Source organism: Diceros bicornis, chromosome 11, assembly GCF_020826845.1.
Source record: "Diceros bicornis minor isolate mBicDic1 chromosome 11, mDicBic1.mat.cur, whole genome shotgun sequence".
In the NCBI taxonomy this organism is placed as follows: Eukaryota; Metazoa; Chordata; class Mammalia; order Perissodactyla; family Rhinocerotidae; genus Diceros; species Diceros bicornis.
Window position 1 is genome coordinate 56,229,897 of NC_080750.1, and position 18,399 is coordinate 56,248,295.

The 18,399-nt window shown below is 34.3% G+C and overlaps 1 protein-coding gene across 13 annotated transcripts in view; it reads right to left on the reverse strand.

The window, feature by feature from the left end:
- The window catches only part of NEK1 (NIMA related kinase 1), a 181,319-nt gene that overhangs the window by 22,801 nt on the left and 140,119 nt on the right, over positions 1 to 18,399 (reverse strand). For all 13 annotated transcript variants that reach the window (XM_058550334.1, XM_058550340.1, XM_058550339.1 and 10 more), the window contains 2 exons: positions 8,587 to 8,763; positions 4,950 to 5,070 (listed from right to left, as the gene is read on the reverse strand). In XM_058550334.1, the coding sequence (XP_058406317.1) occupies positions 4,950 to 5,070; positions 8,587 to 8,763 (298 nt within the window). The remainder of the gene's footprint in view (positions 1 to 4,949; positions 5,071 to 8,586; positions 8,764 to 18,399) is intronic.

Here is an 18,399-nt window from a genome sequence, read left to right on the forward strand (position 1 = left end):
GGCTTTACGTGTTGTTATATATATTCAATCTTGTTTTGGGGGTTTGGCAAGATTATTAATAAATATACACAGTCTAAAGTTTAAAAGAGAGGTGGGGGAATTTGCTAAGCTAATTATTTACTTAATAAGCACACGTATGCGTACGTGCAAAATTGTTCTATGTCCTGAAACCACTGACTGAATAACACCTTACGGTTGATGATGCTGGTAAATAATATTCAATATAAGCTCACCTACGAGTTGCTTGACTGTGTTAAGGCCTTTGACAGCCATAACTGAGTCACAGCATTCCCCCAAATTAAAAAAATCCCAAATGCATGACACCACAGTTACATGTGAGTGTATTACATGCGATTAGTCATTATTCCATCAAGAGGCCTTTTAAGGGTGATTTTAGGTGATATGGTCTTGAAGTGAGAACCACATCCCAGATATAGATCATTTTTAGAAACCCCTACGTGTTATGGGCCTGAAGCGAGAAGAGGGACAGGCTTGTGGACGGGTTGCTGGTTTCTCAAAGCTTGGTGATCAAGTATTATTTACTGGTTGTGATATGCATATTGACTAGAAATGATTTGACTGAATGGAGTATGTCTGATCAATAATAGTAGGTTCTATGTAATATCAACCATATATAGTCTTTCATGGATATTTATGGGATATAAGGTTTTATGCACAATAAACCATCATATGTATTATGTAATGTTAATAGTTTAATGTACATGCTTATATGTATGGGATAATTAATGCATGATTATAGATATTTACATATTATACAATTTATGCTAGTAAGTCCCAAAGTAATTCTAATGTTTGCTAATGTTTAAGAACCACTACTTTAAGCAATCAAAATGCCCCTTAATAGCTGAGACTAAAAAACAATTACGATACATTAATACTATGAAATATCTGTTATAAAAAGCAAAAATCTATATGAACTAATATGGAGTGAAAGTCTAGATATATTAAGTAAGCAAAGTAATTTGGAGACCAGTTTGTATTAAATGGGGTTAGGTTTCAAAAAAATGGTGTGTAGCACAGTAAAAGGAATAGAATGATATGCACAAAAATGTTTTAACCCTCAAAGGGAGTAAATTAATTGAGGACAAAAGGTAAAGAAGAACTCACAATTTTTATCTCATACAGCTGGGAATTAAATTCATGTATTATATTTTTTTAACAAAAACTTAAAGAATGGAAGAATATATTCCAAACGGTAGCAGTAATTTATATCTGGGGGTTTGGTTTATAGGCAGATTTTATTTTCTTAATACTTTTTAATCCATCTCAAATTTAAGTAATTTTTTACTTTTTCAGTGTTAAATTTTGAATAATTTTTTATTTTTATTTTTTAAAGTTTAAATTTTTTTTTGAGGAAGATTGGCCCTGTTCTCACAGCTGTTGCCAATCTTCCTCTTTTTTCTCCCCAAAGCCCTAGTACATAGTTGTGTATCATAGTTGTAGAGTTGTAGCTCTTCTATATGGGACACCGTCTCAGCATGGCTTGATGAGTGGTGAGTAGCTCCGAGCCCAGGATCCGAACTGGCAAACCCTGGGCCACCGAAAAAGAACGTGCAAAACTTAACTTCTCCACCACTGGAGCTGGCCTCCTAAAGTTTTAATTTTTTTAATGATATAAGTAATATATTTCTTCATTCAAAACGTAATATTCCTTGGTTCCTCAAAAAGTTAAACACAGAATTACCACATGCCACAGCAATTCCACTCCTACGTATACACCAAAAAAACTGAATACAGGTGTTCAAATGAAAATTTGTACACAAATGTTCACAGAAGTACTATCCACAATAGTCAAGAGGTAGAAACAACCCTAGAAATGAACCATCATCATCTGCTGAATGTCCATCAACTGCTGAATGGATAAAAAAATATCATATATTCATATAATGGAATTTATTAATTTTATTCATATTATTCAGCCATAAAAAGAAATGAAGAACTAACACGTCCTACAACATAGATGAACCTTGAAAACATTAAGCTTAAGTCAAAGAAGTCAAATACAAAAGCCACATACTGTATGATTCCATACGAAGTATCCAGAATAGGCAAATCCATAGAAACAAAAAGCAGATTAGTGGCTGCCAGGGGCAAGCGGGGAGGGCAAAATGGGGGAGTGGCTGCTTAATGGGTGCAGTATTTCCTTCTGGGGTGATGAAAATATTCTGGAACCATACAGTGGTAATGGTTGCACAACACTATGAATGTTGTGTACTGAATGTACTGAATTATACACTTTAAAATGGTTAAAATGATAAATTTTATGTTATATGAATTTCACCTAAATTAAAAAAAAAATGTAATGTTTATTCTAAGGACTTCCCTAACCACTCAAATCCTAGTTCCTTTTACTATTATCAGGTTGGTGTACATCTTACCATACTTTTTCTTTAAATTTACATACATATATGAGTACATTTATAATAATTTTTACACAGAATTATCATAGCGTTATTCCAATATATGGAAATGCTTTTTTATTCACTATAATTTTATTTCATTAATCATTCAATATTTTGGACATATTTCCATATTAATACATGGAGTTGCATTTTATTCTTTTAAGTGCTGCATACTATCCATAATGCAGTACATAGAAACACAACAGTATTTTTAACCACTTCCTTATTAACGATCATTTAAACTATTTCAAATTATTTGCTATGACTCTTCTGCGATTAACGTTCTTCATGTGCTTCTTTATGTCAACATCCAAGTTCTGCCCACCACCTGTTTTTCTAGATAAAAGTGTATTGGAACAGCCATGCTATTATTTATGTATTATCTATGGCTGCTTTTGCAGTACCAAGGCAGAATTGAACAGGTGCATCACAGACCGTATGGTCTACACAGCCTAAAATATTTATTATCTGGCCCTTTACATAAAATGTTTGACAAACCCTGTTATAAAACATGGCAAAGGAAGGAACTTCCTAGTTACTTTTTACGAAGAAAGCATAACAAGAATACCGAAATACGACGACGACGATTTCCCATAACAAAAGAGAACTACAGATAACTCTCGCAAGTATTAATACAAAAATCCTAAAATAAAGTATTAGCAAACAGGAGTACAATAAAATAATAATACATCAAGACCAAGTAGGGTTTATTTAAGGTATGCAAGATGGTTCAGTATTAAGCAATCTATTACTGTAATTCATTATAGTAATAGATAAGGGAAAATTACTATAATTCATTATAGTAATAGATAAGGGAAAACATTTATATGAATGGTTCCACAGAGACTGAAAAGTCACTGGACAAAAATCCATTGCTGATATTTTTTTTAATCAGTAAAATATGAATAGATATCTAACTCAGCTAAAAAGTAGAGTCATGCCTAATGAGGGTTAATGTTAAAATTATCTTCAGTAAAATCAAGAACAAGACAAAGATATCCCCTATTTCCAATATTTAACATTGTATAAAAGGTACTAACCAATGTAACTGGAGAGAAAGAAACCAGTGTTAAAAAAATTGAAAAGACATAAAGCCAACATTATTTTCATATGATATGACTGTGTATCTGAAAAATACGAAATATTCAACTGAAAATCTATCATGAATGATAGCAGAAATCAATAAGACAATGGGGTACAAAACCAACATGAAGAAATCTACAGCTTTCATATATACAACCTTCTACATACAAGATCTCACAGAAGAATAGGCACCATTTATAACATCAAACAAAAGATAATATATCTAGGAATAAGCTTACCAATGAAAGTGTAAAACCTAGATAAAGGAAACTCCAAAACTCCAAAAATTGATCAAAAAGAAAGGCCTATCATGCTTCTTGGACAGGAAGAATATAACATGTTGCTTTTCCCCATATTAATTTATGAATTTAACACCCTGATAAAATACCAATTGATTTTTTTGGGAGGGGGAAGGTGGGCTAAATTTATTAAGTTCTAAATTCAGATAAAAAATTACACAAACAAGAATAGCCAGGAAAACCAAAAAAGAAAAGCAATGAAAGGGAATTAGCCTTAAATGATCTTAAAATATATTTTACATTTTAATTAAAACAGTGTGTACCAGCACACTGAATAAAGACCAATGGAACAGGAAAAAAAAGTACAAGAATGGACTCACATAATTAGGAAAATTCAGTACATACCAAAAGTGGCATTTTAAATCTGTCTAAGAAAGACAGATTTTTTAATAAATGAAATTGGAACTACTGGGTAGCCATCTGGAAGAAAAACTGAATCCACACACCAAGTTAAATTCCAAATAGATCAAAGGCTTAAATGTAAAAGTGCCTATGTAAAAGTACTAGAAGATTGAAAAATTCTTTGATAACCTTAGAAAGAACAAAGTTTCTCTGAATAATTATTCAAATTCAGATAAACATGACAACTTAAAAAAAATAACACTTCTGCATGGCAAAAAAATGAAACATAAATAACCAAGAGGGAAAAAATAGTTGCAATTTACATAATAATCAGGGCAAATATGTCTAATATTTAAAGAGTTCTTACTAATTTATAAAAGACCAACAACTAAATTTTAAAAATGGGTCAAAGATTTAAACAGAGAACTTACAGAAAAAGAAATACAAATAAAACTTAAACATTTGAAAAGATGTGCTCAACTTTACCAAAAATAAGAGAGAGATTAACTAAGACCCCAAACTGAGATCTTATGTTTTATCTATCAGATTGGTAAAAATCAAAAATTTGATGATACAAGGTTGGCAAGGCTATAAGGAAAATAGGAGGTTTCATATTTTCTCTCTTTATATACTTGTTGATTTTTGAACCCTATGAATGTAATATCTATTCAAAAATTAAATTTTTTATAAGGTAATATAATAATAGGATTGAATGCAATATTAGGTTATTATAATATATCTTAAAAAGGTATTATAAAAAGAGACCCAGGTTTTGAAATGTAAGAAAAAAGAGGTAACATACTCCATTTCCTTTGTTTCTTTTATCTCACTAATCCACACGTCGATGATAGTGCATGGCAAGCTACCATCTTTGTTTACTCCACTTGGCTCTTGTAGAACTTCTGTTTCCAAGTCATCAGGTTCTGAAAAGCAAAAACATAACAAAAAACATGTCTCAAAGCAAAATTCGTTTACAGAAACTGAACAAATTTTCTATAAATTATCATAACATAGTTTTAGGGTAATAGATTAATTATAACAGAAAAAATTAAATATTTTATCTATCGATCTTTAACCCTGTTACTGTGTTAACTCTCTAGTTCAGTTATTTCTAAAATGGTAGACTTTTCCTTTTGCATTTTCACTGTAATCAAAATACTCAAAAGAAATAGTGTACAATCTGCATTTTTCATTATTATATGAAATTTTCTCTTCAGTAAAATTTCAGTAATACATAAATCGCTTTAAAGAAGGTATAAAAACTAGTCTAAAAAATGATATCTGTGGCCAGACATACGGAAGGAGAATAGATTGTCATATCATTGATTAGTAACTGACAGAAAGTTTGATCACTGCAATCCACCTTTCAACAACCAAAAAAGAAAACAAAATCCTATTAACCTGTACTTCTACAATGATATTGAGAACATAATTGGAGTGCACTAAATCTATTTTCCTAAACCCTCAAATAATTAATGATCAGGGTACTACCTCTGTTTACTGGTGGTCGCTTATTTTATACCTGGCAGATATTTTCTGAAAGTCAATAGTGATGAGAAGCGAGTTTCTTTCTTCATTTGTAAACTTCTCTTTTTCCTCTCCAATTCAGATTATCATCTTGTTTAAGCTACCATCGCCCCTCTTTTTTCATGAAATCCAGATAATCTTTCCTTCTCTATATTAAATGTTTCCAATTAGCTGTCCTATTTAGAACGATAATTGATATTGTACCAATCCTTAAAGTTTTTATCTTTTATTCAAACGATTTTTGTTGTCACTCTATACAAGGTAAGCACTTGGGGCAGGGGGGATTCTTTTTTATTTATTTTTTAATGAATAATTGTTCTCTAGCACCTTAAGCCATGTCAACATGATTCATCCTACAAACTAGATTTGTGACTGTATTGCCCGAAAAGTCTAAAATATTTACTATGTGGCTCTTTGTAGAAAAAGTTGCCAACTCTTGTACTAGGCTATACAGCCTCTATCATATGCCTAATACGGTTGTTTTTTTTAAAGAAAAGGCATGAGATACCTACTAACTATGATTCTAATGAATAAGACTATTTAAGTTACTGTGGTGAATTAAAGATGGTCACACATATAGAAAGGTCTCTGATGTTCCTCTCATCTAGAGGGGGGCTCTGTTTCCACTCCCTTTGAATTTGGGCTGGCATTGTGATTGCCTTGACCAACTGAGCACAGGTTAAATGTTGCTATGCCAGTTCCAGGTCTAGCCTTTAAGAGAACAGGCAGCTTCTACCTTGGAATCTGGAAACCTAAGCCACCATGAAAAAAGTTTAACTATCTTGGAAAGACTACATGGCAAGACCCTGAGACTAAAATGAAGGAGAAGTACCCAGCTGGACGGACCTAGCTGAGCCCTGCCAAGTCACCATGCATGGGAGTGACATAATTTTGTACACTCCAGATAAGCCCAGCTGACAGCTGAATACCACGGAGTGATACAAGTTGATGCCACATAGAGGAGAAGAACCTTCTCAATTCTTAATCCACAAAAGTGTGAGATAAAATAAAATAGTTATTTTAAGCCACTAAGTTTTGGGAGTAATTTGTTTTGCAGCAATAGATAACTATAACAGAATTTCATATCTGAAAATGAGGTGCTGACATAAGAAAAGCCTAAAAGCGTGTGCCCTGGTTTTGGGACTGGGCAGCAGGCAGAAGTTGAAAGGGCTTCAAGGACACTGTTGGTGAGATACTAGCCAGTGAAAAAAAGTTACTGGAGCCTGGAGAAAATGAAATTTTTGTTATATAGTGGCAGAAAATCTGGTATCTGTGATAACAAAGACAATAGAAAATGTACCTAATAGATTCAATGATCTAGCTAAGGAGCTATCTAAGGAGAACACTGGAAGTGCCAGCTAGCTTCTTCTAGTAGCCTCTGATAAAGTACAAGAGAGAGATTAATTGAAGAAAGAAATGTTTACTTATGGGGAGAATTTAAAACAGACAGTCCAAGATAATGCCTTCTAGGCAACAAAAGCTTATCAGAGGAAGACATGGCCTCAAAATAAACACTAAATTTAGGGCAGTCAAGTGTGGTCTCAGGGCAAAGATGAAGTCAAGTGTGTGATCAGAAGACTTTCTGTTATGGCACAGAAAGATTTAAAGGCATGCCTCACAGACTCTCTTTGCTCGACAAAAGGATTGCTAAGAATCTCAAGTGCACCGTCTCACAGCATCCTCATAGGAAACTCAAGGCCGAGAATGGCCTCAAAAAAAAAGAGTAGTTTTTGTCAAATGTAGTGAATATCAGTAACAGTCATACAAAATCCCAAATTAAGAAAATTCTACTTGCAGAAGCACCACCAGCTTGGATTGAAAGGAAAAGATACAGTTCAGAAGAGAAGAGCCTTTGAGGACCCCAACTTTTGGTACAAGGGAAGCAGGCTGTCAATGCTACCCCTGGCTGGATTTCAGAATTTCTATGGACCAATGATTGCTATGTGCTTCCCGTTTTCCTTGTTTTTGCAAAGGAGTCTCTGTTTCACCATTGTATGTTAGGTATATAGAAGGCAAGTAACTTTCTTTTTTACTTCTAGGTCTTCAGATTGAGAGTAACTATACTCAAAGGAAACTCATCCGTACACAGGACTGACTCTGATAACAACATCTTTAGACTTTGTGCCAATGTCATAATAAGATGAGGCTTTGAGAAAGGGTAAGTGTATTTTGCATGGGGGGGAACGTAAGTAATTTTTGGTCAAACAGCAGATTATGGCAGATTAAGGATGCCTGCAAATTCTGTAACACTCTTACCTTTGAGAGGTGGGATCTGTTTTGCCTCCCTCTGACTCCAGGCTGGCCTGTGACTGCTTTGACCAATGAAGTATAGCGGAAGTAATATTGTGCCAGTTCTGAGACTAGCTTTTAAGAGTACAAGCAGCTTTTACCTAGGTATCTGTGTGCCCTGGGCTGCCACACAAGAAGTCATACTACTTTGTTGGAAGGAGCGTATAGAAAGGCCTGGAGACTGCATGAAGAGGGAGAGGAGTCTGGCGTAGCCCAGCCTTCTACCTGTACCTGCCAAGACAACAGTTAAGCCATCCTGGACCCATCCGACCAGCCTGGCTGCCAGTGGAATATCAGCAAGTGAGCCCAAAGACAAAAGCACATGGATTAGAAAACTCACATTAGCCAAGCCTTGTCTTGACACACAAGGGATGTATGTCAATTCCCGATGCACAAAATCATGAGATATAATAAAATGGTTGCTATTTTAACACTCAGTTGTGGGATGATTTGTTATGCAGCAATAAAAAAAACCAGACTTATTACTAGAAGTATAAAAACAGTGAACCTAACTTGAGATGAATCATCCAAACATATAGACATATTTTGATGATTTGTTTATAAAGAAGAAATTAAAGTTTAATTAAACCAAATACAGCTCATTTTGACTCATTAAAACATACCATCCAAATTTCCTTCTGGTTTCAGTGACGTCTGTGGAAATGCCTCACTAAACTTTGGACTGTCTGTCTCAACAGAAGAATCAACAGTAGCTGACGGTTTCATCTCAAGTGAAATACATTTTACTTTTTCTTCTCCAGTAATTAAGGGTTTGTACTTCTCCCCTTCAGGAGAAATCTCTGAAACAACAAAAAATGAAAAAATCATGCTCTCTTTTCAAAATGACTTGAACTTTATCTATAACAGTGTTTAGAGCAAAGGTCAAAAACTGCATTTTTACAACAGGAAATTACTGGTTAAGCTCTGTTATATATCAGAAATTAATAAATGAATTGCTCAGAAACTCTCTATACTTTTAATTGATGCCAGGAGAGAATGGATTTACCTCAGAACAACTTATTGCAGTTATCTACACGACCTCCAGGTCACTCCCATTCAGTCCTCAAAGATGTTACTTTTTAGCTCACTGTCAGGAGATCTCCACAACACTAATTCTGTCTTAACTAATTTAGCTGATTTATATATGTACATCAATAATTTTTCCAGTATGTGGGCTTCTCAGTTCCTCTCCAATGATCTTATCTTCACCCCACCTCAGTCACTCCAATGGTCATATCTGGGAGACCTTGCCATTAACTACAGCTCCTCAAAATGTTCAATGTTAAATATTCCACCTTCTAATATCTTATTTTTCCACTTATCTCCCTCTGCTATCCCAACTCTAAAAAATGTTACCCCATCAGTACCTACAACGCATTGATCCTACCACATTTTCTCTCCCCATCACCCCAAAGTCCATCTAAAGTCTATCATTATAATCATTCTCTTGCATACATCCTCAACTCATTGTACTCACATGCCAAAATCCCAACCCGACACAAATTCAATTTTCTGCCTACTATGTGTGCACACACATGGCTGAAATGGTTGGAGAAAAACAGAGATCCTTGGCTCACTGGTCTTGATTTCCATTCATTATCACTGAAGTCAAATAAGCCCTTTGTGTTGCCTGCTCTCCTACAATATATAACACTGGGTTAGCAGGAACTGCCCCTATTTCAGTCAATTTCCTTAGGGAAAAAAGTTGTGTACAGGTATTTATAAGTTGTTTTCCCTCTTACTTATTCTTAGTCAACAGGGAATAAAAGTATAGTGCTGCTCATGTTTTGGAATATCTTCCCTTCACCAAGCCTCATCAACAAACTGATTGTGGTAGAGGTCACAGCTGTGTTTTTGCTCATTCAGCCTTACCATTCTGCTATAAAATCATGTCTATTAAAATCAGGAACAAGGATGCCAGATAGCACCATTATTATTAAAGATTGCTTTGGAGAGTCTAACAAATGCAGTAAGAAGAAAAAAGAATCATCAGAATAATATTGAAAAAAACTATTTCTTATACTGATGATATAACCTGCACATTTGGAAAGAAGATGTCAAAGGAAAAAACGTAATAAATTTAATAAAATATTCAGTAAGGAGTCTGGATATAAAATTTTACATAGATAGACAAAAAGCTTTATTTTACAGCTTTATTTTAACTAGAAATAACAACTTAGGGAAATGGAAAGAATATGTCATTCATAATAAAGACAAAAATATACACATTATATGACAATAAATTTACCAAAGAAAGTTTTAGAAATTAAAAGAAGAAAACAAAATGTTACTGACAAACACAAAACAAGATTGGTGCAAACAAAAGACATACTTAAAATCTTGAATTTAATAGCATAATATTCCAAAAATCAATATATAAATTTAATACAATTCTAATCACAATACCCAATTACATAAAATGAACTTAATATTCGTTTTAATTAATAATGGTCTAAAAATAACCAAGAAAAATATTTTAGAATTCCACTTAGACTAAAGACTTTGTATATGTGCATGTGTGTGTGCACGCGTGCACAAGTGCACGCACGCATACATGTGTCTGTTATCTGCCTATTTATATTTATCTAATCTAAGGATTTGGGAAAACTTTCCACCCAATAAAGGAAATTCAGAAGACATAAAGAAAAAAGACAAACTTGCATGAAAATTTTAAAAAAGCTGCATGGCCAAAAATAGCATAAAAATAAGTGAAATAGCAGAATGTGGAAAAAAACTGTGGAAAGAAACTGTGATGATAAACTAGATAAAGGTTATTCATACCAGATCAAAAATCCACAAGAAAAAGATTGGCAATGCAATATTTTTAGGGCAAAGAATATAATACAATTTACAGAAAACCAAGCCAAAATGGCCAAAAAAAAATGACAAGACAAAATTCACTCACAATCAGAAAATCATAAATGAAATCAATGAAATACATAACTTATAAGACTGGCAACAACAACAAAAAATGATAATACTGACAAAGCCTGTTTAATATTTGAAAACCAATCAATGCTATTTGCCATATATGATAAGGCAGAAAAATCATACAATCATCTCAATTGACTCAGAAAAAGTGTTTCATAAAATGCAATGACTCTTCATAAAACAAGACTAGAAGAGAATTCCCAATCTGATAATGAATAAACTAACAAAGGGCTTCTATCCAGAATACAACAAACACTCCCAGAAACCACAAGAAAATCAACGCAATGGAAAAATGGGGAAGACACTTGAACAGACACATCTTGGCAAGGAATTTTTGGATATGACACCAAAGGCACAAGTAACAAAAGCAAAAATAAACATGTGGAACTACATCAAACTAAAATGCTTCTGGCACAGCAAAGGAAACATCAACAAAATGAAAAGGCAACCTATTGAACAGGAGAAAATATTTGCAAACCATATATCTGATAAGGGGTTAATATCCAAAATATATAAGAACTCACACAATTCAATAGCAAAAAAACAAAAGCAAATTAAAATGAATTTGCTATTATTAATTAATGATAGCAATTTAAATATGGGCAAAGGAACTGAACAGACATTTCTCCAAAGAAGACATACAAATGACCAAAAGGTATATGAGAAGGTGCTCAACAACACTAATTATCAGGGAAATGCAAATCAAAACCACAATGAAAGATCATCTCACTCTTGTTAATATTATCAAAAAGACAAGAGAAAAATACTAGTGAGGATGTGGAGAAACGGGAATCCTTGTGCACTGTTGGTGGGAATGTAAATTAGTACAGTTATTACGCAAAACAGTATGGAAGTTTCTCAAAAAATTGAAAAGAGAAGTACCATATGATCCAGCAACCACACTTTTGGGTATATATCCAAAGGAAATGAAATCAGTATATTGAAGAGATATCTGCGCTCCCATGTTCATTGCAGCATTATTCACAGTAGTCAAGACATGGAAACAATCTAAGTGTCCACCAACGGACGGATTATAAAGAAAATGTGGTATATATATATATACAATAGAATATTATTCTGCCTTAAGAAGGAAGGAAATCTTTGGAGGATATTATGCTAAGTGAAATAAGCCAGACATAGAAAGACAAACATTGCATAATATAATGTATACATGGAATCTAAAAAAGTTGAACTCAGAGAAACAGAGAGTAGAATGGTGGTTGCCAGGGGCTGGGAAGTGGCGGAAATAGGGAGATATTGGTAAAGGGTACAAACCTTCGGTTATAAGAACAATAAGTCCTAGAGATCTAACGTACAGCATGGTGGACTATAATTAATAATAACATATAGTATACTTGAAATTTGCTAAGAGAGTAAATCTCAAGTGTTCTCACCACACACGCACACACACAGAGAAAATGGTAACTATGTAAGGCGATGGATATGGTAACTGGCTGGATTGTGGTCAACACTACACAAGGTATACTTACATCAAAACCCCATGTTGTACACCTTAAATATATACAGGTTTTGTTTTTTGTTTTTTTTTTTTGTCAATCATAACTCAATAAAGTTGGGAAAAAAATTAAAAGCCTATTCACATGGCCACATCCAGCTGCAAAAGGAAACTGAGAAATGTAGTCTCTGCCTAGGCAGCCATGTGCCAACTCAAACCCATGGCAGGCATGGGGCGAGTCTATTAAAAAGGAAGAAGGGAAAATTGGAAACTGCAGGACAGTAGCAATTTCTGCCACACATGGACACACATACACATCAAGCCCCAGAGATGCCAGTAAAATGTGGGAATATATCAAGAAAAAGGAAGCCATGGACTCCAGGCAATAAGAGATCTAACATCAGAACAGGTTAAGGGAAAGGTTAGGATGACATATCTTTACAGCAGGCCAAAGGAAAAACTTTTCTGGCTTGGAGCAGTTCAGACAGGATTCTAAAGAAATGCTTGAAAGAAAATTATACTAATAGAACACCTAATGTATGTATGTATGTATGTATGTATTATTTTTGTGAGGACGATCGGCCCTGAGCTAACATCTGCCAATCCTCCTCTTTTTGCTGAGGAAGACTGGCCCTGGGCTAACATCCATGTCCATCTTCCTCCACTTCACATGGGACGCCGCCACAGCATGGCTTGACAAGTGGTGCATTGGTGCGTGCCTGGGATCCGAACCAGTGAACCCCGGGCCGCCACAGTGGAGCGCGCGCACTTAACTGCTTGCGCCACTGGGCTGGCCCTCTAATGTATTTAAATGCTCTGAGAACAGATAACCATATCTAGGAGAGAGTTTGACAACAAACTAGAAATAAGTATGTGGAAAACAAAGAAAAAAATAAATAATTATTGATTCAATAAAGGGAAAATGAAAGATTGTGCAGGAAAGAAAAGTTGACATGGTACTGTATATCTTAGCTTTGATTAGAATATATATGGTCATAACAATACCAAAACTGTATATGGATTTAACCAAAATTATAACTACATTTGGAGGATGTGGGGATGGGAAGTATAGATGTATATGGTGAGATCAGAGGGAAAAAAAAATGGATGGGAGAAAGGCAGCTAAATCCTTATCTTCCAAAGTAGGAAGCCCACAGATAACACCTAAAACTAAAATAAGTAAAAAAACATTTTTTAAAAATCAAGAAGTAAGAGTATAGGTATCTGATTTATAATTATGTTGATAAATAAGAAAAGAAATAGTCATAAGAGCTGAAAGTGGTTGACTTTGGGAAGCAGAAAATAAGGTGGGGAATGAGGTCTAGGGACTGCTGTTTTGGTAAAAGACTGCCAAGGCTACCTGGCCTTTTAAATTATGTGCATAGAGAGGCTGGCTTGGTGGCAGTGGTTAAGTCTGCACGCTCCGCTTCTGTGGCCCGGGGTTCGCAGGTTGGGATCCCAGGTGGGGACCTATGCACAGCTTATCAAGCCATACTGTGGTGGTGTCCCACATACAAAGTGCAGGAAGATGGGCACGGATGTTGGCTCAGGGCCAATCTTCCTCAGCAAAAAAAGGAGGATTGGCAACAGATGTCAGACCAGGGCTAATCTTCCTCTCCAAAAAGTAAATAAATAAATAAAAACAAATTATGTGCGTAGATAACTTTTATAACAGAAAAACTAAATTTTTAAATAAAAATAAAATTTATGTAAAAAACAAACATAATTTCTAGGTAGCAGGGTTATGGGTAATTTCAATTTTCTAGCATAGTTTTTGGTATTTTGTAAATGTTTTACAATGAAAACATACTATTATAGCCATGAAAAAAAAAGTTAGTTTTAAAAAACAATGTAGTGGAGGGGCTTTTGTTCCCGGTCATGATAATGTACTCATATTGGATTAATCTCCCACTAAAAATAAGTATAAATTATGGACAAAAAATACATTTAAAAAACTGTTTGGAATCATTGGAGAATAACTGATGCAGGCAAGGCCTAATGGACTACAATCGAGAGAAGGCAAATACATGAGACGAGCTTCACTTCATCCCAGCTTTTTCCCCGAGGGCATTGCCTAAATATTAGCACAGGGTAATAGATTACAAGCAGAAAGCAATAGTTTTACTGGGTTGAGAAGTCTGAGGCTAACAAAGTGACACAGACTTCAAGGACAAAATTGTAGAGAGAAGTAAACTACTGAAAAGAACTCTCAAATCTATGTAAAAGTCCCCTAACAACAACAATGACAACAACAAATCCTCTCTATTTTTGGCTAACTATGCATTCATAAAGCAACACTCCAAGAAAACCAGCATAAAACAGCAGCTAGGAGGATAAAAGGCTGAGCAAAGATATGAGCAGCTGGGTGGTGTTCAGGAGAAAGTACAGAGACCAAGTCCCACGAACGTGGAGGGAACTTCGTAACATCATAAACTTTTAGTTGAGATCTCAGAAAGATCAAGACATAGGAATGAGGGCTACATGTTGGAATAAGTTAAAAACTAGAAGTACAAACAAATGGAACCTAACAAAGTCTAATACAAACCTCAATAGTATCAAGGTAATATGCTAGCATTGTTTAGTTTTAAGAAGAAAACAATTTTCTTTGAAGAAAGATAACATTATCTAGAGGCTATTAAATTTTTCAACCACAACGTCTAACATCCAATTGAATATTGTAAAACTCGGGTACAAAAATTATAACTTGTGCCCTGCTTTTGTATAGCCTACAAGCTAAGAACAGTTTTTACACTTTTAAAGGGCTGTACAAAAATTTTAAAAGAATAAAAATATGGATAACATGGGCTCACAAAGCCTAGAATATTTACACTCTCGTAATTTATAGAAAAAGTTTATTGACCTCTGTTACAAAGCATGGGTTATTAAAAAAAAAAGAAACAGAAAAAAATGACTGAAGACCAAGAAAAAAAGAAACAGAAACAGAACAGATATAGATAAAAATAGAAATAGATATAGATAACTCAGATATGAAATTTATCAGGCAAGGATTTTTAAATAATTTTGATTAATATGCACAAGAAAACAGAGGAAGAGATGGGCCAAATGGATAAATCTACAGATATTTTCAACAGAAAATTGGAATCTATAAAAGAATATTAGGTGGACATTCTAGAACTGGAAAACACAATACCTGATATTATGAGCTCATGGGATTCTTTAACACAGGTTAGAGATAGCAGAAGACAGGATTAGTGAAATGATAGAGGGATCAATAGAAATATCCATACTGAAGTAAAAAGGAAAAAATGTAAATAAGCAGACTAGAGCATACAAGACACATGTGACAAATTCAAAGGGTCTAACACATGTGTAACTGGAGTCCAGAAAGAGGAACAGAGAAATAATGGGGCAGACGCAGTATAGGAAGATCTAATAATTTTCCCCAAATTGAAAAAAAGATACCAACCTTTAGGTCTAAGAAACTGGGAAAACTCAAAGCACGTTAAAGACAAAGGAAATTATATCTAGGCATATCATGGTAAAACTGCTAAACACCAAAGAGAAACCATTAAAGCAGTTTGAAGAGAACTACATACTGCTTTCAAAGGAAGAAAAATAAGACATATAACTGACATATAATTACGGATGCCACAAGAATACGTAGACACTTTTAAAGTGCAAAAAACAAACGAAATAAAGCACAAACAAAACAAAACAACTCCCCCTAAACCCCACCTACCTAGATTTTAATACACGGTGAAAATATTCCTTTAAACTAGAGGTGAAACAAAGATCTTTTCAAACAAACAAAAGCTGAGAGAATTTATAAAGAGCGGATCTGCACTACAGGAAATACTAAAGGAAGTTCTTCAGACTAAGGGAAAAAGATATCAAATGTAAGTATGTAACTTCAGGAAGGAATAAAGAACATTGTAAAGAATAAACCGCAGGTAAAAGTAAATGAATATTGACTGCTTAGCATAATAATGGCTTATGAACTGTATAAGACATATGGAAATAAAATATATAAGAAGAATAGTATGAAAGGATAGAAGGGGATAAAGGAAGTAATATTGTTAAAAGCACCATGTATGGTTTGAGAAGGGATATAAATACTAAATTAAGGTAGATTTAAATGAGCATTATGGTAGAATTAAACAAGGATGCAAATTACAGCCTCTAGGACCACAACAAAAGAGTAAATAAAAAACATATATTTAAAAACAAATAGAAGAGAAAAATGAAATACTTGATATTCCAAAAGGAGGAATGAAAAGAATGAAAGAAATAAAAGAATAAACAAAGAACAGATGGGACAAATAAAAAGCATACAGCAGGACTGTACAGAGACTAAACATCAAACCATATCAGTAATTACATTATATATAAATAAACACTCAGATTAAAAGACAAAGATGGTCGAGCTGGATTTGAGGTAAGAGACACATTTAAATATAAGAAGTCAGAGAAATTGAAAGCAAAAGACACACCAAGGAAACGTTAACCAACAGAATGCTTGCTGGTGTAGCTAAATAATATGAGATAAAGTAGACCTTAAAGGAAGTAATGTGACTAGAGATATCAAGAGATATATAATAATAAAGGGTCAACGCAATAGGAAGTTGTATAAAACCGTCAATGCAACAACCTAAACAATCCAATGCAACAATCTAAATGATCAATGCAACAATCTAAATTGCTCTGCACTAAATAATTTAGCTTCAAAATATAAATAGCAAAAATTGATAGAATTAAAAAGAAAAGATGACAAATCCACAAATAGAGATTTTAACTCTCTTCTCAGTAGCTGATACAATAAGCAGATAAAAATAATCAGTAAAATTACAGAAGATTTGAACATCATAATTAAAAAATGCAACACAGAATATACATACACACAATTACACTCAATAACTGTGAAATACACATTCAAAGTGCATATGAAATATTGACCAAAACAGACTATAAATTGGGCGATAAAGCAAGTCTCAAAAATTTCAAAGGTCTGAAATCATGCCCCAGTATGATGTTCTGTGACAGCACAATTAAACTAGAAAGCAATAACAGAAAGATAACTAGAAAAAAACCCAAATGTTAGGAAACTGAATGTAAAATACTTGTAAATAATCCAAAAATTCAGTGAGAATTACAGCATAAATATAATCTGTAATCCAAATCTTCCCACAGAGAAAACTCCAAGTTCAGATGTAAATTCTTCCAAATTCTGAAGGAAAAAATAGTACTAATCTTTCACAAAGTTTTCCAGAAAATAGGAAAAAAGGGAATATCTCCCAACTTGTTTTATAAGGTCAGCAGAACCTTGATATCAAAACACCATAAGCATCTTACAAAAAACCGAAAATTATAGGCAAACATCTCTCACAAATTACTTTCCTTGGCAGTGAGTGTAGATGTTACATGTTTAGAAGGGAAAAACAGTCAAATGCGAGAAAAATTTTTACGACAGTCAAATGCGAGAAAAATTTTTACGACATCATGGATGGATTAAATATTTAAAGACAAATAGAGGGGCCAGCCCGGTGGCGCAAGCGGTTAAGTGCGCGCATTCCACTGCGGTGGCCTGGGGTTTGCCGGTTCAGATTCTGGGCGCACACCGACGCACCGCTTGGCAAGCCATGCTGTGGCAGCGTCCCATATAAAGTGGAGGAAGATGAGCATGGATGTTAGCCCAGGGCCAGTCTTCCTCAGCAAAAAAAAAAGAGGAGGATTGGCAGATGTTAGCACAGGGCTGATCTCCTCACAAAAAAATAAATAAATAAATCAAGACAAATAGAGAAATTCTGAGAAGATAGCAAAGAACATAGTTTTTTTTAACAACCTCCCTGAATACCTCCACAAAACAGACAAAATCAAGATAGCAAAATCAAATACCCGTGAACAACATCTAAACCAAATCCAGGTGACAAGATATCCTCACAAACCCCAAAATACATGTGAATGGGGGAAAAAATCACTGATAGCCTCCAGACACAGGTAGTAACAGCATCTGTGAAAAAGAAAGCAGAGAGAAACAAGAGGGCACCTGACAGACCCCGGATCAGGAGAACCCCAAAATAGCCAGCAGGTA